General features: G+C 39.8%; 1 protein-coding gene across 2 annotated transcripts in view; it reads right to left on the bottom strand.

Moving 5' to 3' along the window:
* The window catches only part of PIEZO2 (piezo type mechanosensitive ion channel component 2), a 320,283-nt gene that overhangs the window by 88,953 nt on the left and 207,069 nt on the right, over positions 1–24,261 (bottom strand). For both annotated transcript variants that reach the window (XM_063326530.1, XM_063326531.1), the window contains exons 8-13: positions 17,802–17,964; positions 11,584–11,715; positions 10,463–10,501; positions 8,500–8,638; positions 7,962–8,101; positions 5,662–5,898 (exon numbers count right to left, since the gene is read on the bottom strand). In XM_063326530.1, coding sequence (XP_063182600.1) covers positions 5,662–5,898; positions 7,962–8,101; positions 8,500–8,638; positions 10,463–10,501; positions 11,584–11,715; positions 17,802–17,964 — 850 coding nt within the window. The remainder of the gene's footprint in view (positions 1–5,661; positions 5,899–7,961; positions 8,102–8,499; positions 8,639–10,462; positions 10,502–11,583; positions 11,716–17,801; positions 17,965–24,261) is intronic.

Below are 24,261 nucleotides of genomic sequence, written 5' to 3'. Positions count from 1 at the left end.
GAGCTCTCCTGGTTTTCATCTAACGTGCAAGTACTTCATGGGGGAAAGGAGACGCCCCAGGCTAGCGACAGCTGTTTTCACTGACTCTGTGTCTAACACTGAGCTGCAGCAGAAGACTGTCTGCCTGTGTGAATTGTCACAGCTTCTCCTGATACCTCCTGGAGCTCTGGCTTTTGCAACACAAACCACTGATATTGTAAAACACGGATTTGTTCTGCAGTGATTAGCTCCATCTCCCTGCTGCATTTACACCTTGTTCTCTTTGGTGTTTCCAGAGCCAGAGCTGGCTCTATGAGAAGTCTTGAAGGACTGCAGATCAAAGAAATGCTTTTAGTCCACCTTTTACAGTATCCATTTTATTTCTTTTTCAGACCAGGAAACACATAGCATGCAGAAAACTATGCAGAAAGAATTACAGTACATTTCTTTCTATTTTCCTCTCTTTGCAGAATACAGTATCCAATCTTTTTAAATTCAATCTTTATTCAAAGGGCTTTAAACTAGGAATAACAGGGAGGGACAGAGTTACCAGCAGCCTTGGAAGGGAGTGAACGACAGGGCTGACAAACAAGGGGCACCTGGGGTGATATGAATGAAAGGAAACACATAATCAACAAAACAGGGCTTACGTGGGGTCACCTCAAGCATTTCTATGTAAGCAAGGAAATTCTTTCAATGCACTATTATAGGGAAACCTTGCAGATCCTTTGTGGGAAATCAGCATGCTGGGTGCCTCTCTGAAGTGCCTGGACACTAACGCATGCAGCACAGGGAAAAAACACAAGGAATTAGACACCTCTGTGCAGGGCTGTAATCTTGTTGGGATCACAGAGAGAGGGTGTGATGGCTTGCATAGCTGCAATGGAGAGATACAGGTTCTTTAGGAAGCACAGGCCAGGAAGATGTGGAGGTGGAGTTGTGATTTCTGTGAGACCGCAGCTGGAATGCATCAGCTCTGCCTGGGCATGGATGATGAGCCAGGTAACCTGAGAGGACTATAGAGACACTGGCTGAGCATGCAGAGACACGGTGAGAAAAGTCAAGGCCTGATGTTGAGTCTGGTGAGGCATGTCAAGAGCAGCAAGAAGAGATTCTGCAAGTACATAAGCAAAAAAAGGAAGGCTAGGAAAAATGTGGGCCCACTGCTGAGAGGGGCAAGGGCCCTGGTGACACAGGACATGCAAAAGGCTGAAGTCCCAAATGCCTTCTTTGCCTCAGTCCTTGCTAGCAAGACTGGCCTTCAGGAATCACAGGTCCCAGACAATGTGGAAAGGTCTGAAGCAAGGAAGATGCATCCTTGGTGGAAGAGGATCAGGTCAGGGAATACTTAAGCAAACTGAGCACACATAAGCCCATGAGTCCTGATGGGATATACTCATGAGTGCTGAGGGAGCTGGCTGGTGTCATTGTAGAGGCTACTCTCAATAATCTTTGATTGATTATGGTGACCACAAGAAGCGCTGGAAGACTGGAGGAAAGAAAATGTCACTCCTATATTCAAGAAGGGCAAGAAGAAGAAGAAGCCAGGGAACCAGCAATGGTAGATAAGGGGAGAGCAACTGACGTCATCTACCTGGACTTATGCAAAGCGTTTGACACTGTCCCACATGACATCCTGGTCTCTAAATTGGAAAAGCATGGATTTGATGGATGGACCACTTGGTGGATAAGGAACTGGCTAGATGGCCACACTCAAAGGGTTGCAGTCAATGGCTCAATGTCCATGTGGAAACCAGTGACGAGTGGCATTCCTCAGGGGTCAGTACTGGGACCAGTGCTGTTTAACATTTTTGTCAGTGACATGGACAGTGGGATGAGTGCACCCTCAGGAATTTTGCTGATGACACCAAGCTGTGTGGCACAGTCGACATGCTGGAGGGAAGGGATGCCATCCAGAGGGACCTTGACAGGCTTGAGAAGTGGGCCTGTGCGAACCTCATGAAGTTCGACCAGGCCAAGTGCAAGGTCCTGCACCTGGGTCATGGCAATCCCAGGCACAAATACAGGTTGGGCGGAGAATGGCTTGAGAGCAGCCCTGAGAAGGACTTGGGGGTGCTGGTGGATGAGAAGCTCAACATGAGCAGGCAATGCATATTTGCAGCCCAGAAGGCCAACCACATCCTGGGCTGCATCAAAAGAAGTGTGGCCAGCAGGTTGAGGGAGGTGATTCTGCCCCTCTACTCTGCTCTGGTGACCCCACCTGGAGTACTGTGTTCAGCTCTGGAGTCCTCAACACAAGAAGGACATGAACCTTTTGGAACAGGTCCAGCGGAGGTCCACAAAGATGATCAGAGGGCTGGAGCACCTATGCTATGAGGACAGGCTGAGAGAGTTGGGGTTGTTCAGCCTGGAGAAGAGAAGGCTCCAAGGAGACCTTATAGCGGCCTTCCAGTACCTAAAGGGGGCCTACAGGAAGGATGGGGAGGGACTCTTTGTCAGGGAGCGTTATGATAGGACACAGGGTACTGGCTTCAAACCGAAGGAGGGTACATTTAGATTGGATATCAGGAAGCAATTCTTTACTGTAAGGGTGGTGAGGCACTGGAACAGGTTGCCCAGGGAAGTTGTGGATGCCCCATCCCTGGAAGTGTTCAAGGCCAGGCTGGATGAGGCTTTGAGCAGCCTGGTCTGATGGGAGGTGTCCCTTCCCATAGCAGGGGGGTTGGAACTAGATGATCTTTAAGGTCACTTCCAACCCAAACCATTGTGTGATTCTGTGAACTACAGGACACTTGATCCCTGGGAAGGTGAGGGCGGTGGGACGTTGGAAGAGGTTGCCCAGAGAAGTTGTGGATGCCCCATCCCTGGAAGTGTTCAAGGCCAGGCTGGATGAGGCTTTGAGCAGCCTGGTCTGGTGGGAGGTGTCCCTTCCCATAGCAGGGGGGTTGGAACTAGATGATCTTTAAGGTCACTTCCAACCCAAACCATTGTGTGATTCTGTGAACTACAGGACACTTGATCCCTGGGAAGGTGAGGGCGGTGGGACGTTGGAAGAGGTTGCCCAGAGAAGTTGTGGATGTCCCATGCCTGGAAGTGTTCAAGGTCAGGTTGGATGGGGCTTTGAGCAAGATCATTTAGTGAAAGATGGTCCTGCCTGCCTCAGGATGGTTGGCCTAGACGATCTTTAAAGGTCCTTTCTGACCTAAACCATTCTACAATTCGAAGATTCTATGGTGATGGAGCAGCTAATCCTGGAAACCATTTCCAGGCACATGAAGGACAAGAAAATTATGAGGAACAGTCAGCGTGGATTCACCAAGGGGAAGTCATGCTTGACCAATTTGATAAACTTCTGCAATGAAATGACTGGCTTTGTAGACGAAAGGAGAGCAGTGGTTATTGTTTACCTAGACTTCAGGAAGGGTTTTGACACTGTCTCCCATAAGATCCTCATACACAAGCTGATGAAGTATGGGCTGGATGAGCAGACAGTGAGGTGTACTGACAGCTGGCTGAACAGCTGATCTCAGGGTGTGGTGATCAGTGGCATAAGATTTAGTTGGAGGTCAGTGATTAGCGATGTACTCCAGGGGTCAATACTGGATCCAGTCCTGTTCAACATCTTCATTAATGATCTGGATGATGGGACAGAGCGCACCCTCACCAAGTTTGCTGATGATAAAAAACAGGGAGGAGTGGCTGATACACTGGAGGGTTGTGCTGCCATCCAGAGGGACCTCGACAGGCTGGAGAAAAGGGCGGACAGGAACATCATGGAGCTCAACAAGGGTAAGTGCCCAGTCCTGCACCCACAGAGGAACAATCAGTTCATGCACTATTATATGCTGGGGACTGATCAACTGGAGAGTAGTTTGGCAGAAAAGGCCTAGAGGTCCTGGTGGACACCAAGTTGAACATAAGCCAGCAATGTGCCCTTATAGAAAAGAAGGCAAATGGTATCTTGGGACGCATTAGGAGGAGTGTTGCCAGCAGGTCAAGGGAGGTGATCCTTCCCCTCTACTCAGCACTGGTGAGGCCACAGCTGGAGTGCTGTGTCCCGTTCTGGCGCCCCAGTAAAGAGAGACATGGACATATGGGAGAGAGTCCAGTTGAATGGCCATGAGGATGAAGGGACTGCAGCACTGCTCCTATGAGGAAAGGCTGAGAGAGCTGGGACTGTTCAGCCTGAAGAAGAGAAAGCTCAGGGGGAATCTTATCCAACGTCTATAAATACCTGAAGGGAGGGTGGAAAGAGAACGGAGACAGGCTCTTTTCAGTAGTGCCCAGTGATAGGACAAGAGGCAATGTGCACAAACTGAAACACAGAAGATTCCCTCTGAACAACAGGAAACCCTTTTTTTCTGTGAGGGTGACTGAGCACTGGCACAGGTTGCCCAGGGAGGTTGCAGAGTCTCCATTCTTGTGGATATTCAAAAGCCATCCGTGCATGGTCCTGGGCAATCAGCTCTAGATGTCCCTACTTAAGTAGGGGAGTTGGACTAGATGACCTCCAGAGGGCTCTTTCAGCTTCAACCAATCTGTGATTCTGTGAAATTTACAAAGTGCAGTATATTCAGCCTAACAAACCCCACTAGGCATCTTCTATTAGTTTTATGGGTGTGGACAAATAATCATATACACGCAAGTTTCCTTTCTTGACACCAGCGAGTTTTCAGATAAGACATTTGATGATATAGCTAATAAGAAACAATGTAAACGGTGCTGATGTATTAAGACAGTTAAAACTCCTTAGAGATTTACAAAGTTGTTGAGAAAAACTGTAGAACTTCTCTTGCTGAACCCCTTTGAGCTTTAGCACTCTTACTAAATTAGCCCTACCTTTATGAGAGAAACAATACAGCACTCACTAATTTTCAAATACATTAAAGACCCAGAAATGGTTGTCCACAGGGCACTGCCAACAAGGAAAATCACTCACAGAATCACCTTAAATGGTAATTAGGAGTCACAAGGCAAGTGATTCACTTAGCGCAAGGGGAGCAGTGCCAACTAGATGCACTCTCTGAGACGCCCCTCTTGGGTGCTCTAGGAAGCAACTTCCTATTTATGCTCATGCACTCCCCCAGAAGCAAACCTGCCAAACAAAATGCATTTTGTAGTGCTTTCAAGACATCAAAGAAAAAAAATCTATCATGCACTGAGGTCAACAAACTCTCTTGTTTCTGACCTGAAATGGATCCCAAGTCATGATGCTTCAGGTATAAGGGTAAAGAATTAAAGCTCAGTCACAGCCCTGTACTGCTGCTAGTGCCAAATCATAAGGGGGTGAGTAGTACTGGTAATTGCAATGACACCACAGTTCCAGTTGCCATCATATTCAGAGGCAGCCCTGACATCCCATGAGTATTAATCTAACAAATCAAATCACATCTAGTTTTGCATCCAGTTTGTAAGACCAAACAAGCGAGCAATTTCCACCTCCTAAGAATTTTCTACAGAATTATCATGAAAATGCACAAAGATATCTGAAACATTTGTTTTGGTATTAGCCTAACAAGCAAGAAGCCATTTTCTGAATGCTATTTTTTAACGAGTTATGCTTTATTATAGAACTGCTACTGAACATGGTTATACTCAGTATTGAGGATTCACTCTTAAAGAAATGCCAGAAAAGACAGAAAATGCGAAAGAGATTCGAATTTTTTATCACAATATATTTTGTGGTTTCATAAATAAATCTCAGCTGTTTGTAACACCTACCTTTGATGCCAGCTCTCCAGGTTCCTTTCTTTCTAAAAAACCAGACACTTGAGGAAGCTCATCATTCTTGAGCTCAATACTCCATATATACTGTAACGTTAGCAGTAAATTTCCATAGAAAACCATGAATGGTGAACTGATCATGGCGTATTTCCTTCGGTCCCGAATCATCCACAATGTGCAAGACCAGATCAGTAACACAAAAGTCAACCAGCTGTGATATGTGATACTCCATGCCTTGTGGAAAAAGGAAAGAGAGGAAAAAAAGGTTCACAGATACATTCAGGGACAACATTGATGCATAATGCCAGTCACACTTACCTTATGCTTCTCTACTTAGCACACATTTTCATTATGATGAGACTCTGTCCCATATTAACTGGCTACTGGGCCAGCTACAATAGGCCCCTTGGAGAATGTATAGAACGTGGATTCTTAAGAAGCCCACAGCTAAGTGTGAACCCTGCTTTGTGCATTAGTTGCACCTTGGTGGGGTTTGTAAGCAGACTCATTGCTTCTCATTACCCCAAACTAAATACAGAGTAACTTTTGCACGTACAAGATCTTCTTGCAAAGAATGCAGCAAAGAATTCAGAGTAGGAATAGCAGAACACATTTAATAGCTACTACATTCAAGGTCTTAGACGGACTTACAAAACTACGCTAACTCCATACTGGTTTAGCTTTTGTGGAATCAATTTAAAATGGAAAGCTATGGTATGCACACACCTAACCTGAGGAACATTTAACCTACACTAACCATGTTACATCACCTGAAATACTCACCGAATGTTTTCTACAGCTTGCAGAAATCAGTTACTGAAAACTGCTCTATTAAACACTCAGGGAAAAGGATTGGGGTTTTAAGTGTACTTTATTAATATTGTGTCATCGATTTAGGATTCAATTCAGCTATATGCCGGTATAACCGTCAATAAAACATTTTAGATTCCTTTTCAGTTTAAATAGAAAAGTATGAAACATTAAGACTATTTCAATCAGTTTAACTCAGCCCCCTTGGAAATTACTTCTTTTAAGGGCATGTGAAAAACACTAATATGATCCTTCTCTGGCCCCATATAGGAAAATAACTTACACTGAGCTGTCTTTGGCTATGGGGAAAGTGGAACTTGCATCACATCACACCGTAAATAAATTCACAAATGAATTTGGGTTATATAAAATAGGGATATATCACTAAGAAAAACGCTACTAGTGTCTTAATATTAAACTACAAGAAAGCTCTTCAAATATATCTTCTCCTTTGATATTGAGAGATATGGCCCTAGAAAAGAATTAAAAAGGAAATGCGATCATATGAAGCATTTGAGTTTAAAAAATAGGAAAAAGAGGCATTATGTCAATATGAAAACAACTACTTGCTAATGTCTCAGAATGCATCAAGCCAGATCCAGATTCTGCACAAGGAGTCTGCTTTATTTAGTTGAGTAACTTTTCCTGTTAAAGGACAGCAAATAAAGTTTGAAACTTTATGCAAACAAGAAGCAGCCCAGCTAATTTGTTTTACCTTTTTTAATACAAAATTGGGCCAAGAAGCTTTACGGCTAATTTCATCACAGTTGAAACCTTTCCAAAACAGTAAAACCAAAGTTTGCATTGGGAATATGGAGCAAGATCTAATAATTATGCTGAAAACTTGCTACAGTGCAGCTCAAGGTATTTGCATCAAGTGGGCTTAAAAGCAAGCAACAACAGGAGAAAGAGAAATAAGGGTCGTAAGTGAAACAATAGCAAAATCTTGCTTCGCATGAAGTTGTATTTTCCTTGAGACCTTTCTCTGTCAATATTGGAAATCAGGCTTTACAGATCTTTTCTTCTCAGAGAATAACTGGATGCATGCTTCAACATGAAACAGGAACTATATTTTTTATATTTACTATATCACTATGAAATGCTTTAATTTTGTAGGCAAATTTCTGAGTGGAGCAAAAGCATGACAAGCCTGCCTATGCAGAAGCTTTGTAATCAATAGAAAACTGAGTCCCAGTGGTTTTCTGACATTCAACAGAAACAAAACCCAGGGCTCCCAGTGCTGGAAATGTGATACTTTACCCAGAACCCCACGTGTTGCCCTATTTATAGGTCTATAACAGGCCTGGGAATTCTGCATCGGTAACACAAAACAGACCTAAAATGATGCGGACACCATATTGATGTTTTCTAACTCTGATGCAAACACTTACTGAAAACGAACCAATGAGACTACTTTCAGGAAAACACTGAGAAGACACGTTTATTTGTAAAATTAACAGCATTACTTTTTTGCTGCCAGTACTTACCATCATAGCTATCAGAGCACAAATGTAACTTTGTTTCATGATAAATTGGAACACAGAGACCAGGGCATGTAATTTAACATTTTCTTTTTCCTCCTGAGTAACTTCCTCTTCCTCTTCCTCCTCCTCCTCCTCTTCCTTTTCTAAGTAGAAAAAGAAATTCTTATTTGCAATTCATGCTGGTCTAAAAGTAGTATACACACTCTCTCCTGGAACGATTTCACTTCTAATCACTCTGATGGCTACTTCTACTGCAATCAGTAAGCTCAAGATGGGCGCCAAAGAAAAATTACATTTGAACATAGTAAAGCAACGCAAAACGCACCATCACCGTGTTGGTAGGCAAAGTATTTTGGATATGCCTACAGCCCAGTTTACAAGGTTGCTGTGCAGTCAGCCATCATTGTAAAGCAACAGCAGCTATTTAACTTCAAGAGGCCAAAGAGCTTACCAAAATGAAAATAAATGCTGGCAGCAGTGAACGGAGACACAAAATAAGAAAAAATATGGAAGTAAGGGTAATTTCCAGACAATTCACTACCTGACATGTCATCCGAAGGCTCCCATTTGTACTGTGGCGTTGAGTACATATCTGCTTTGGCTGGACCATTTTCTAACGGCAGTGTGGGGTGGATGGTGTGATAGTCAGCAGGGTTCCCGTTCACTGTTACCAGCAGCACCTGCCAGGAGAACGGAGAGAGGGACTGCATTTGGGGTGGCTCTTTGGAGAATGTGACTCCTACCTCTCTGCTTCCCTACTGTTGGATTGGCAGTTAAAGGAGCTTAATGAGTAATGGCAGTTCTTCCTTCCAAAGAAATTGACATGTTATAGTCATGTTGCATACAAAAGTAGCACATAACAGCTTCCAAAATTAATCGTTGTTAGCTTTTTATGCAATATCAATAGGATTACAAATTGGTTTCAGTGAAGAAGTTCTTTAGCAAACAGTAAAATGCTGCTGCATCTCTGAACTTCTATAAATATTTTCTTTAAAAGTTTTCAAGGTTTTTTTCAAATTCCCAGAATGTCACGTTGCATTAGGTAACACTTCAATTTACACACAAGCAGTCTGAAAAGGAATAAAAGTGTGGCTACACAAGCAAAAGCAATTAAGTTACTACAGTCAGCTGAGCCACAGTAAATGACTATTTGCATGCTCTTGGTCTGTCCTACCTATGAAATTAAATGGAAAGAAAAAGCAGTGGAAAGGTGGACTCAGTTAACACATCCACAGCTGGGGAAGGCTAAGGTAGACCACATGGCTCAGCGCACAGACAGTAACTCAGTGAGCCCATCTTCAGACATCCTGCCTTTCCCAGCTTAAATTGGCTTTTTACAGCCAAGATAGGAAAGTACCATTATATCTCCTGCGTTTAAGTTAAAGTTTTAACCAAAAATTCATCCGCCTTTTTAGGCAAACTAAGATATTGAGATTTTCAGAATTCAGTTCACATCTCATTATTTCCAGTAGTTATGAAAATAATGGTTACAAATTGCTTTCAATTTTAAATTATTACTGGTGAGATCTATATTGCTGCCATTAATAAAACCAGTTGTGGTAATTTTTGTTACTGATGCCACATTTACGCCACTTGGTAGCACTAATTCAACACTGTTTCATTGTTTTATTTTTGTGAATTAAATTTTATCCCTTGTGCTTGTTTGGATAATCATAACCATAATCATAAATAACTCTTGTATTGGCAGAAATTCACATGCAATGGGTGATGGTAGCAAATGCTGAAGACTGAGCATTACTTCAGCAGTAAATGCTGAAGACACCCACTTAGGCTGTGAGATAGGAGCGTATTTTGCCTGTTGAAACTATTCACAGGCACATGTGGGCTGTTTCAGAATCGTGTCTGGGTTACGTTCAATTATATTCAGCAGCACAGGCTGTGGAGCACATTTAGATTTGGTTACAGCTGCTCCCAAGGTTCATTTGCATCTCCATCCTTCTGTGTATGCTGAGCAGAGGGGATGTTTCTGCTTTCAGAGTCTGCTAGGGTCTATAGCAGTCAAGATAAACGGATCATTTGCTGTCTGTTCAAACAAAGACTTGGATTTTCTGTAATCTGTAAATTGAACTCATATGTGTTGTCAGTCATGCTTTAAGGGCCTCAGCATTTCAACACAAACGAAAGAAAAAAATACAGCAAAGAAGCTAAACCAAGTTTAAAGATGGATTGCATTAGAAAGCATATTTTGATATCTTATTTAAACCCAATGAAAGAGCAAAGATCGTTTGCCAGTTGGTACTACTACAAGCAGTTTAATTTCAAATTATCAACTTTAGGGCTGATCAGTGGTTTCTCAGTGCAATTATTAAGGAAGCAAATGACAATTATATTTAGGATAATCAAGGCTATAGGGTAAATGGCAGGCTAACCAAAATAATGAAGTTTTAAAAATGTCATCTAAGCTTTTATCTGTATAAAGTGTAATCCATATTTACACATATTAAGAAGAATTACAAAATTACAAAGACTAGTAGTATACTAACATCCGATGGCTTGTATTCATCTTGGGTCATTGACAGAAGCTGCAAAAAGCAATGCAAGGACAAATTATTAAAAAAGCACAGCTCAAGCATTAATAAGTCTAACTTTTTGAATACGTGCATGCATATTTGCTGACTTTTGCACTAAGAAATTCAGAAAGAATTCTTAAAAAGCCAGCAGAATTGTACACTACGCTCCATAAAATGGTATTTAGTGTGCCATAGCATTGACATAACTTTACTGTATGTTCCTGTGAATTCTAAACCAAAACTGAGAATGTTGCATTGAAATTTTAGATACTAGGTCAAAGAATTAATCAGTATGGCATTATACTGATTAACTGCTTTCTAATGTCTTTCTAATGATCTAATGCTTAAAAACTAAGTTTTTAAATGATCATTAGAATTACTGTAATTATAAAAATACTTCCAAGGAAAAGTTTATACTAATATAAAATGTGATACTTCATTCATTTGCCAGCTTGTTTACCATTACTATTATTATGGCAGAGTTCTTGGGGCTTGAGTGTATGTGGCTCAGTGGAGTGTTCCTATATCCCAAATTTGACTGCAACTTGTCAAATGAAATTTTGCACTGCAGCTGGTGAGGACAGGTGGTAGAAAGCTGGGCCTTTCCAGGAGCTTTTACACCAACTGCCTTACCTGCCCTGATACAAATATCCAACAAGGGCACCAGTGTGCTTGGAGGAAGATAAGCTGGCAGTCCGCCCTTACCAATGACAGTGCTAATTAGTAGTTACAAGGCAGATCAGATCTTTACATCATCATTTAGCTCCCTGACAGACTTTCTAGCTGTTTTGCACAAAGATAATGGCCTCATGCCAAAAGCATGGCCCAAAACTTGTTAAATGCGGAAGCTCAAAACACAGAGCATGCTCTTCTTTTTCTTCCTTACACTGTCTCCTCTTCGTTATTGATTTTTATAAAATATATTCCTATCTGCCACACAGCCTTGATATTACATCTAATTTATATAAACACACGTGAAGATCTTCTTACTTGCAACCTATATAATGCTGCTCCCCTTAATTTCAAAGTAACTGTGATAAAATTAACTGATTGAAATACATTTAATGCAGAGACCCGTCCCCCTCCAGCCTTACTTTTCTCTCATCAGTTGTATAGTGGCTTGCATACCACAAACTACGTCTTCTCTCCGCTGTCATTGGAATTGGGCTGCAGGCTATTTCTTTGTCATCTTCCCTGCTAACAGATTTCTCTTCATCAGGCATCTGCTAAACAATACAAATTACAAGACTAGTTATAGCTCTCTCAATAACAATCTTACCAGAGGAATTTAAATTTTCCCCTAATTGATACTCCCTCTCCAAAGTATGTCTTTGAAACATCTTTTAGTGTCTAACGCTCTTGATCTACGATAGATAACTCTTACTGAGATGACATTTTCAGAAATGACGACAGAGCCTTTGTATAACTGCTGGTCTGTCAATGCCAAGATGTTTTCCTGATAGTTACAAGACACCAGAATTACATAGACCTTCACATCCTACCTTACTATATACCTTAAGCTAGTCATACCTTAAGCTAGTATACAGATATTTAATTTTCAAGGCAAAGTATTGAAAGCAAATTCACTTTTTTCATTTGCCTGTCTATGCGAAAAGCCAAATCTGCTCCATTAAACAACTGAAGAACTGAAAAGATTAAAACTATCTGGATGGAACGCACCCGCACAAAGGTTGTGGATGAGACTGACCTAGGAGTTCAGGTAGATGGACCAGAAGGAAGAGCCACCACAGAGAGACAGGCTAGAGATGGGCCAACTAAAAAATGCACAAGGTTTACAAAGATTGATATAACATGCTGCATCTGGAATAAACCCACATAACAATAAAGGCTGTGGACAGACTGTGTGGGGAGCAGCTCTGTCGAACAGGCCCAGAAGGTCCTGGTGCACAGCAAGCTGAACACGAGCCAGCAGTGAACTCTGGCAGCAATTAAGGCAAACATCTCCTGGGCTGCATCAGCAAGAGTACTGCCAGCAGATCAAGGGATGTGATTATTCCACTGTACCTGGCCTGTGTCAGGCCATACCTGCAATGCAGTTCTGACATCCCCCAGTTCAAAAGAGATAGAGCAAATCTGGAGAGGGTCCACCAGAAAATTGTCAGGATAATTAGAGGGTTGGAGAAGATGAAGGGTGCAGGAATTGGGGTTTTTTCGGCCTTCTAATATCTAAATTGTAGCTTTAGAGAAGACAGTAGCACTCTTCTGACAGCAAGGCACGGCTATAGGACAAGAAACTAAGAGGATAATTTGCTTCAGGGAAATGCCTTCTGGATATTAAAAAAAAAAAAATCACCATGAGAACAATTAATCACAGGCATTGGCTGCCTTTGCTGGAAACATCCAAGACTTGGCCCTAATCTGAGGCCCTGCTCTCACAAGAAGTTAGATCAGATGATCTCCAGAGGTCCCTTTCAACCCAGACTGTTCTGTGACTCTGTGATTGTCTACAATCCACATGCTCTATTTCTTCATCTGTGACAGGAACTATTACCACTAAACTGCAGAGGATTGCTAATGCAGAGGTCTGAACTCCATCTTAATTCCATGGCCAGCAGGGGTATGGGGCCTCTCAAACAGACTGAACATGGGTGTTGTTATATCACAGTGACAAGTGGGAGACCTGGGTAGGTGTACATAAACCATGCTAGATTACAGCTCCTCTTTGGGCTCCTCTTCCTGCACTGTCCCTCTTTTTCCTGCAATATTGAACTTCCCAGCTGAGCTGTCACAAAGCAGAACCTTGCTGTTCATACCAGTGAGAGGAGAAAGATCAACCATGTGGTGCTAAAGGGAGTAAGGGGGTGCTCTGGAGCCAGCAGGCTGCCTGTGAAAGCTGTGAGCACCTCCAGCACAGTGTTGCTCAACAGCACTCACCAGCCCTGGGATACCATCAGGGAGATGCTACCACTACTGAAGTTACTCCGTCTTTGCCCAGTTTCTCATTTTTAACCTTAGACCTTGACTCTGCTTTTTATTTTCATTACTATTTGCCCTCTCTACTTCCTTAGTTTTCTGGTTTCTCCTCTTCTCCCAAGACTTCATGTGATTTTTAGATTTTTGTCTGTGATGGAAATAATAAGTATTCAAAATTTCAGAGGAAGGTATGCAAGAACATAAAGTGAATATTATGGAATAATACTAGCAGTGGATATTCCACTCTGCCATCCATTAATGCCTGGATGTTTATCTCAAAACTAGTAGGAATGGTGAGGACTGAAAGGTACATTTACCTATGCTTTGAAGTACTGCTTTAAAAAAAATGTTTTCCTATGTGAATAAAGTGCTGCACACACATGTGACTCTAACAAGAAATGAAAAGTGCTCGAGTTGGGTTCTACATTGCTGTTGAACTTACCAAAAGCTCAACAAACTTTGAATTATCAAATTCAAAGAGTCACCAAAACTCCACTTCCTCTCATCACAACTTCCACCAGTATCAGTTGTTTAGAGTATTGAGCCAAATCCTCATTTGTACAACTGTAAGGTCTTGCTTCATAAAACCACCCCTATTCAAGAGAGTATAAGTGGGCTTGTGGAAAATGGAACCTGTGGCAAGGTCTTAATAACTTCAGTAGGACTTAAGTGGAGGTTTAGGAACTTTGCTGAGCTGCAGCCAAAATACAGATTACACACCAGCTTTAGTAGCTTTGTTCTAAACTTACCCTGTTATTAACTACAAAACAACTAGTCAACTAATTGTCATATTTTATTTCAACCTGAATGGTCTGTTTGGAAGGACTTAAGATTTTTATCTTGGCTATTTTGTCCTTTCTACTGTAGCAAGATACTTAAATTTCTACTTCAAATGAAGTCTTACTAAGCTGACTTTTGGTTTACAACAGAAATACCCATCTGCCTTGGTACTTGCTGTTTTACTGAAACTCTACTGCCAACAAAGAGATACCTCATGGTGCAAAAGCTAATTTTTGTCTGAACTTGAGGTGTTTCAAAGGTAGGGTCCCAAATTAGGCTTTTATTGGGAACTAGCTGGTGGTAAGTGTTCTCATGGCTTATGCAAAATCAGTCAATGAAATAGAATAAGAATAAATCAGGATGCTGGGAAGAGGTCTGCAAAGCTACCCATGGGAACAGGACATCCAAACATCCTAGCTGGTTCTGAAACTCTCTCCATTCCAATCCTAACAGTAAGGTTCTATTTTTTAAATCTTGACTTAGATAAACAGTGTTTATTAATTTAGTTTTACTTCTCAGAGGCAATGGTAGCACATTTCACATATGATTGTATATTTATATTTGATTGTAAAAGTGCATTCCTAGCAAAACTGTAAGATGAAACGAACTGATTCTGTGCTTAAAATACTTGTCTCTCCCATCTGAAACTTTAATATAAATGTGAACCATAACAAACTGTTTATCCACAGCATTTAGTTTGGAACCTGGTTGACCAAAACAATACCAAAAGAGCTAAGATGTAGACAATGATTTCAGTAACATATTTTTAGCCTAAGCGACTATAGGGGAGGGTGGGAAATCTTGTTTTTTCTTTCTCAGACAAGGAAGGGAAGTTAGAAAACAGTACTATGATTACAACCTGTGAAAGTCCTTTGACTTGTCTAATTCTTTCAGTTCTTCCACTACCTGAGCAACTCTCAAATGCCTCTTAATTCAAACCATTCTAGAAATTCTTGAAGAGGACTCTACATTAAATTGCTGTAACTCTTTTGACTTCTGTACTATTCCTTACCACTCACAGGACAGAATGAATGGGCCTTATTCATATATTCAGTACTAGCAGTTACAACTATGAGCTGAAATCTCCAGAGGCAGATTGCCTCTTCTTATTTGCAGAGGTAGAATTTCACACGACTCAATGTTAGAACAAATCAGGACCCAAAATAGCCAGCATAAGAAAAGCAAAACTTCCACTGACTGCCAAGGGCGTTTTGCATGAGTAAGATCCATACAGAATCCCACACAGAGACCGTACACTGAAATCTCATACATGCTGTACTTTGAAAGGCTGTGGCGCATACACAAAAAGCTTCACCCTGAAACCCAAGATTTGAAGTGGGCACTGTTCTTGTAAAATTGTTCATCAGCTGCAGTATTCAGAGACAGTTTCAAGAGCATCTGTCTCGGAGACAACTCCTGCTGCAGTGCAGCAGTAATTTTGTCCGCATGAGGACCCCAAAATGCCATTCACAGAATAAATCCTAAGAGATCCTAAATACAGTCTAACTTGTAAATCTGGAGATTGTAAAGGCAGGTTATATACTTAGTTCCATAATGAATCAAATGCAACACAAATTTACAAGTCAAAAAACATTTCAATTAAACCTGGAATACAATTATTTCTGGATTTAAAGAATTGAGAATAGAGTCTACAAGGAGAAAGCTAAAAGAGAAAGAATAATTCCTGATCTGTGGCACCACTAAAGGAAAAAAAAAAATCCATATAGACAAAAAAAGGCCATAAGGAAAAATTGTGTAAAAATCTCAGCATCTCTTTCTAATGACAAATACTTGCATCACTACATCCTATGCATCAAAAAAACAGCATTAATGCATGGGTACAATTTTCTTTACAATGTTATCTTTTTTTAAGTGTCCGCTTCTCTTCGGAGGGAAGCATCATTCCCCTGACATCTGAAGTTCCCATGTGACTGCCAAGACTTTGTATTGCCGCTCCTGTAGCCAGGGGTTTGAGAGACATCAACTTTTCTTATATTAATCTCTTTTAAGACTTACTCGCTCTAGCTCAATTGCTTAGAAAGCATCTCTAATTTGACTTGTTTCCAGTTCTCAGAGACTGATTTTAGTGTCTTATGGGAATATCCATCTCAGACAACAAAAGTAGTCTAAAAGAAAGAAGTGCAGACAAGTCCTCTCTAGTTCCTCTCTAATCCCTGGAGGAACTTGCAGGATTCACTCTATCCTGAGATGGACAGGCCCATTTCTCTCCACTGAAAAAGCACAGTAACTAACTTAGACCCAGGACCAAACTTTAAGATGGTGAAAGTTGGATGAAAACAACCCGGGTGCTGTAAATGAATTCCCAGAGATGCTGAGATCACACAGCTCCCACTAACTGCATTTCACATGTGGTTACTCCTCTGTGAGTAGTTCTCATGATTTTACTATGCAGTTTGTGAGATGTGAAGTTTTAGTTACAGCTCCAATGCTAAAATCATATTATTATTTGAAAATCTCAGTTTTCACTTAAGGGAAAAAAAAAAAAAAAAGAAGCAAGTTTCCAGCTGTTGCAGCTGCAGAAAAAAAACAATAGGAAAAAAACCTTAAAAGAACCCAATGCCAGAGGGCACAGGACCATGATCTTTTAAATGTGATTCAGAAAAGCCAGTCTTAAGATTTCTGGAAACTTAAAACATGATTTTTTAATAACTCAAGCGGACAGTTCTGGAATCTTTCACCTTTTATTATGAAGCCCAATATATGTAAACCGCAAATATCAGACATGTCAATTCAGAGGTAATATATTTTGTCTGCCTTTTTAAACGTTAAACTTTTACATCATCCGTTATATGAAGAAACATCCTTAAAATAAGAAAACCTTTGACATTTTTACTTGCTACTACAAACTCCACTAATTCACAGCTCAGTCATGAGTATTTTCATTGTGGTTTACAGCACTGCTAAACCTGAACTCTAAAACTCATGTCAAGCCTCAGATGATCAGGAGAGTAAAACAAATAATGCTTAGGATCATCCTCTTTATCCTTCCAGTTTCTAAGCTTTTAAGATACATTTTCGTTCTTATATTCCCTTCTTCCTCTGAAACTGGAAGAAGTAGAAATTTACAGTTTGTCTCTTTCTTTTAAGTGAAAGCTGTGATTTTCACTCAGGCACACAGATTCAGGAGGAATTCAGGGAGTGGGGGAATTCAGGGATTTGGGAGGAGGAAAAGTTTTAAGAAAAAATTTATCTATCAGTAGCAAATCTCTGTCTTGTCTTGCAGTATCCTGTGCCAGCCTGTATCCTATCTCAGTGCTGCTAGACAAGCCCCCGATGTTTGCCTTCCTTTGGATAGCACCTGCACTACTGCATATCAATACTGGCTTTCCAAATCAGAGTAAGTGTTAATGCTCTGCCATTGTAGTCCCTACACAAATAGTCCTGCTGACTTTAAGAAGAATATCCATGTAACTCTGCAAGATCAGACTCTTCAAAAAGACCAAATTCAAGGTACCGTCTTGAACTTGCTGTCTATTTCCCTTAACTTTCTCTAATATTTGCACCTCTGTTAGTAAGTATCTGCATTGGCCAGCCTCCCAGTCCTTAGTGCTAAAAAAGAGAAGGAAGTTATCCTTACAATGGGCTCTTGTAGCCAAAGACGGATAAGAGTTGCAAGGGTGTAGTACATCACCAGCAGTAAGATTGGATTAGCATGGTGATACCAATGTAACTCTTGATTCTTGATGATCATCCAAGTGCTCGAGCAGTTTGTCTGAGTAAGAGAAGTCACACCGAACAACCTGTGGATATAAAAAACCAACAGTTAGAGAAAAAACACCAAATCTTACAATGTTTAAAAATTTTTTTCATTAATTTTTGCTTACCTATAATACTGATTGCTCTGCTCAGTATTTGCCATCTTATCTAAAATGCAGTGAATATTTTCATTCCACAACATTTAGTGAAAAAGAATGGATTTTGCACTTGGTTTTGAACATAAAAAATGGGAGTATAATATTATTACATCTACCACATCCAATGTGAAAACTTTAAATGACCTGCGCCCTGTAGATCCAGAGCTACAGAAAAAAGGGGAAAGAAAATCTGGCTGCAAAGCCATTTGGCAATTCACAGCAACATGACATTTCAGATTTAGTAAACTGACATACAACACCGTTCCACTCACTCTGCCAAGACAGAGCTGTGAAGTACCTCTCCTCAGCACATTGAACAGCTTACTGGTGGGTTTTTTTGGTAAAAAAACCCTAATACTACTAATAATTTTCTATCTAATTATTCACATACTTCTAAACATACTCCATTGAATTCTTAGCTGTTGTGAATCAAAAACATTCCGAAAGGCAATTGTTCTGTTCCGAAAGGCAAATCATTAAGAAAAAAAAAAGAAAAAAAATTAATTCCATAATTAGTATTAATGCAGTTGCAGTATTAATGTCAATGATATGAGATATTTGACTATTTCTGGAAAAACTGGTATCCCACAATATTTCTATCAACTAAGAAACCTATGCTGGAAAAAACATTTAAGAATAAAAAAACACCCAACATCTTAAATTTAAGACAAGATGTTAGATGCTTTGTAGATGTAATAGATGCTGAAACAAAACTAGTTAGAAGTCAAACTTAATCTGATTCTTTCAGTGTAAAATAATTTGCAGAGTTCCGAAGATAGCGCATGGAGTTACCAGTAGCATATGGCAATATTCATTACAAACAGTTTTGTTTTATTGACAGAGCTTTTTCTTCCATGATGTAGAAGTTTTCAGTTTTTACAAGAAATAGATTTGATTCTATGAGAAGTTTCAGGAGTTGATGAAAAAAAATCCGCAAACTATTGTTACTCTGAAACAGTAAACCAAATACATTTCAAAAAAGCTTTTTCTGCTGGAGGACTTAATCATAAATAGTAAATGTCTAAAAGATTACTTCTTCCTTTACCTAGCAAGACCCAACATGAATGGGTGAATGAATACAAAGAATGATATTCAACAGAGAGGTACTGCCTGAAGTCTGCCCTTTGGGTGCTATAGAGGGAAAAGAATATGAAAAAGGAGAGGTTATACCTGTTCGTTTACTGGGGGTTTGTGGCATGGGTATAATACCATTAACTGCCAGAACTAGAGCTCTATAGCATTTTATTAAAGGATTTATCAGCACTCACTTCTCATTGTCAACATGAGCCAAAGGGTATAAACTTTAAGACTTCTCAGAGCTTTTGCATGGATCCAAGGTTGGAAAAGAAAAAAAAAAAAACAAAGCCATCCTGCGTACAAAATAAATTGGTGTAACTTAAAGGAGCTGACAGAGCTGTGTTTGGAGTTGACCCAGATTCAAACTTCCGTAGCATCCAAGCACTTTCAGGGCTAGTGCTACGGTTTGGCTCCATCTGACTAAAATTCACACTGGATTGTATTCTGTTCATATTTCTATCAGCATAGGGAAACATCTTGTTTTGTCTGCTTTACTCTCTGCCAACTGACTTGTAATTTTTGCTCGTCAATGATCAGGGTTGTTGAGTTCCTATTAGTTTCATCTTCTACCTGTATTTCACAACACATCCCTCCATCTTTGGTTCATTTTAAGCTTTTATATGTAAGCACTGTACGAACCAGCCCTATCTCTGTTTCACAAACATATCAGAATCAGAGCAAAATAGTAAGAAGTCTTTCCATTGACAGTGAGTGATGAATATTTCCCACAGAAATGAGGGAAAGAAGGTCTTGGACCCTTCTGCTGAGCAGACATGATCGTCATATCACATATTCCACTCCTACAGTACATAGCATTATATACTATAAGTGTAAAGTCTCAAAAACTTGTGTTTTATCTCCACCGAAGAAACATTTCACATAATCCTACCAGTTAGGAAATTTTATTCTGTTTCAGTTAAATCCTCATTGTTAGTTTCATTTGCTTGCTTCAAATTATCTGTACATTATACTATCAGACTTCATTCTCCTCCCTTCTAGTCCTGCATTCATCAAATATGCATAAATTACAATGTCTCTTCCCTCTTTGTTGCCACCTGCCCGGCCATGTATTTATTTAACCCATTTCACTTTCTCTCATAAATCACGAATCTAGAGGAACTACTCCTCATTTCTGAATTCTCCTTGGGTTTTGAGACTTGTTAGTCACAAAGGTACTCAACACAACATTCCCTGTCTATCCAATTCAAAATACACCAACGTCTTGGGAATGCTCATTCTGTCTGTTCTGGCCTCCAATGAGGCTACAAGCTGCTATTCATTCAATATTTATGCTTCATCATTATCTGCAGTGAGAACTGCTGGTGCAGAACATTTTTCAGAGACATCTTCTCGCATTCAAAGCTTTTAAGTACACAGGAATGACTGCCATAAAATGTATAATCATTTACAGTAAGCAACATATATTAGGTTATTACTCAGTTCTGCATACTTCATTCCACAAAGATGTCTTTACATTCAGTATTGATCATGATCAGATATATTTGTGCCTAACTCTGATCTTAGTGTGACTTTGTCTTAGACAAGATACATGTTTTCTGTTTACTGATGTTTACATCAGTAAAGTAAACCCGATGCCAAACAAGATAAGTATATGCATGTCTGGATACAGAAGACAAATAAAACAAATATTGAGTGACCGTTTACTAATGGAAATACTTTGCTTTTCAAAAGACTGCATGTAATGTCAAAAACAACTGGAGGTTTGCAGGAATCTTCATGCAAAGGAACAAAAGTTGTGTTTTTTGAAGTTCTCATCAGTACTCTGAAAAATGCATTTCATTGAAAAAAAAAAAAAAGGATAGCAGAAATCATTTGGAAAACTTCAGAAATCATAAAGGCCCAAAAAGAACTTGAATGTCTGACTGAGGAATGCTCTGAAATAACAGAGTGAAAAACACTGCTTAAAATAAAGGTGATATCTGTTTGTCCCGTTCCTACTCTATAAGCTTGTTTTCCCAGCAAAGCTTCCTACTAAATCTGTGAATCATCCTCCTGGCAGATGCACTTTCATCTTTTGTCACTCCCTGACAAAGCTGTAAGCTGCAACCATAAAAAACCCAAAACTTTTTATATCAGTCTAGCATTGAAAGTCAGAAAAGCAATTTCTATTTTAATTGAAAACAGAAAAACAAATTCCTTTTGCACCCACAGATATTTGGCCTAAGGAGCTGCCGAAGTACCACGTTTTATTACTGCATTATGCACATCGCTAAAATTTCTCCAGCATGCACTATATTACACAATATACACAATAACTATACGTTAATTATAGTATAAGAATTTGTGTTAGTAATTAATCATGGTATTAAATATGAACAAAAATGGTTACAAAAATCTAAAACATAAATGTATGTCTCATACACAGAATTATCAAACACAGTAATTACAGATCTCTTAGGTCTGCTAACTTTGCCTCCAGTAAAAATGATCTGGAACGTTTTTTGTTGTAAAAATATGTCAGTTCAGATCCTGCATGTACTGATGTTTTAGGAGCTGATTTCAGACCAGATTTGCCTCATAATTTCCAAGGCCAGGAAGGGAAGTAATAATTCTGACTTCCTACACAATGTAGGACATGCAATAATTCTTGTACTGAACAAATAGCTTGTGGTTGCGTTACAGTTTATAGTTTAGAAAGCCATCCAAGCTTGATTTCAAATGATAGCAAATCTTCTACTGCCTTATTATTTTCTACTGCATTTAGTTTTTCCAGTTGTTGCATCTTCCTACAACTCTGTGTACCACTTTACATACTACTTTTCACTACACAATAAAGCAGGAGTAATTTTCCTGTATCTTCCCTAGGCTTCACAATTTATAGCAACCTCATCCGACGATCCGGAACAAGCACCTAGAGTCCACCTCCACTGCATTGCACATCCTTCCCCTCTTTCTACAGCCTGGGGGGCACACTTGGACACCACTCAAGACATCAGAGTAGAAGCCTACATTTACATGTTTATCCAAATACATTTGGGCTTCTTTGGACGGTTTAACATCGGTTAGGAAATAGGTGAAAGATTTTTTATTGCTACAGTATTAGACCTGCAATTTCTAAACTGGTCAGTGCAAAATCTTGATGTGATAATGCACAAAACTAAGGAAAAAAAATTCAAGGACAATTAAGCTTCATTTTTTTGTCCTCCCAAGTAACACCTGCTACCTTGTCTTCCTAAGGAACTGTTTCATCTCTTTTGTTTTCCCTGAGTGAGCATGCTGGCCAGTTCCAAAAAACATCAGCAGAGGAGCATAAGATAAAAATGGCACTAAATTCCTCCGAGATAACTGAAAATGTCTGACTGGTAAGAGGAGGAGATGGAGATGGAGGTAGAGGTGGAGATGCAGATGGAGGTAGAGGTGGGAATGGAGGTGGAGAGAGCAGAAAAGAGCCCCACTATATGACAGGCTTTGGAGGCAGAGAGAGAAATCCTCAATTTATGACTACCAATGTCCATCACAACTATTTGGAGATCTAGAAAATCCAATTTGAATGGAAGGGAACTTAGTATCTTAGGGTTTTTCTTTTACTTTCACTTGTCTGAATGAACTTGGGGTGAGACTGTGCTGAAATTCTGACTGAGTTTGAGAGCTTTTTCATTTGTTTAAGGAATGGGAACAAAAATTATATAAATAGTGTTACTTTAGTGACAGAAGCAATTGCCTTGCATACAGTACTTATGAATATGCATCAGAATACACTAATATAACAAAAGCATTCACGTTTTCTGCAGAAAGTCTCCAAGGTAATAGCTTACAATGTTTTACAGACTCACTTCTGACTCACTAAGTGGAAGCAAAAGACATACAACAGCTTTTCTCATGAGGCCAACCTAACTCCTGACAACGTGCAAACCACACATAAAAAATTCATTCAATGCTTTCGATCAAAGAGGACGTGAAGTGATTCACAGTGGCAGGAAAATGTCTATTATCATGTCCTATTGATTACATTTCCTCTGAAGGGTCTGAGAGTGCAGTGGATTCTCAGTCTCAATTTGCTCAACCTCACTAGGCCGATTACAAATGCTCGTGAATTTGCATGCTGCTTCTTTTTATTCTCATATATTCTAGCCAGGTTTCAATGTATGGTGACTGAAATTGTCTGGTTTTGCTTCACTGGCAAACATATAAAAGCTTAAAACTGCATGCAGATTTGTCAAACATTTTCCTAAACAGCACTTATTACGAATCATTCTAGTCAGAGGTATAAGACTATCTCAGTAAAATAACCACATATATTAATACCATGACATAGCTTTAAATACTCTGCAGTCATAAAAAATAAGGAAAAGAAAGGAATTTTGGATACCCTAAGAAATAGTAAAAGACTGGAGATAAGAAAGAAAGGAAGCAAGAGTTCTCCTAATACACTCAATTTTCTGGCTTATATTCTTACACATTCTTTTTCAAGGTGATAGGTCCAAAAAACAGAGTGAAACCAGCTAACTGCATGGAAAAGGGAAGAAAGGAAATCTGTACAGCTATTCATCTGTTAGAAGCCAGAAGCTACTGTTTCCGTAGGATGTAAAGGCAGGATGTTTGAAATCCCAGACCAAATTGATTGTGCTATCTTTTATCAAGGGAAGCATTAACAACATGCATCTTTTTTAAGAATTGTGTTATTTGGTTTAACTAGAAAGAAAATACACCCGTAACAGGAGGGACAATATGGAGATTTTAGGCACGAGTGTAACGTGTGTTTTAATGCTTCTTTCTTTTTCAAGTCAACCATACCGATTTCTTTAATGTTACTAAAAGTAGTTTTAGAGGTTGAGTGGTGTTTAGGTGGCATTAATTTGGAAATTGCAGAGCTCATATTCTAGCAGCACTACACCACTGATTTTAATGGGTAATTACAACACTGAGAATACTTGCAAGTTACAGTCTCACCTCCACAGTTGCTTTGACACCGGGCAACAGAAAGGTACGGAGATCTGCCAGTAAGGAAGAACAAACCTTTTTTTAACTTTCTCACTCATAGCTGCTACTACAAGTATATATACAGCACCATGAGTTATGTATAATGCAATATAAAATCTATATTGTACTATAATACAAAATCAAGATGGACTTTGGGAACGGAGA

This window comes from Chroicocephalus ridibundus, chromosome 2, assembly GCF_963924245.1.
Source record: "Chroicocephalus ridibundus chromosome 2, bChrRid1.1, whole genome shotgun sequence".
NCBI classification, from domain to species: Eukaryota; Metazoa; Chordata; class Aves; order Charadriiformes; family Laridae; genus Chroicocephalus; species Chroicocephalus ridibundus.
Note: the sequence above shows the minus strand (reverse complement) of the source record. Positions and strands in the feature narration are given on the sequence as shown.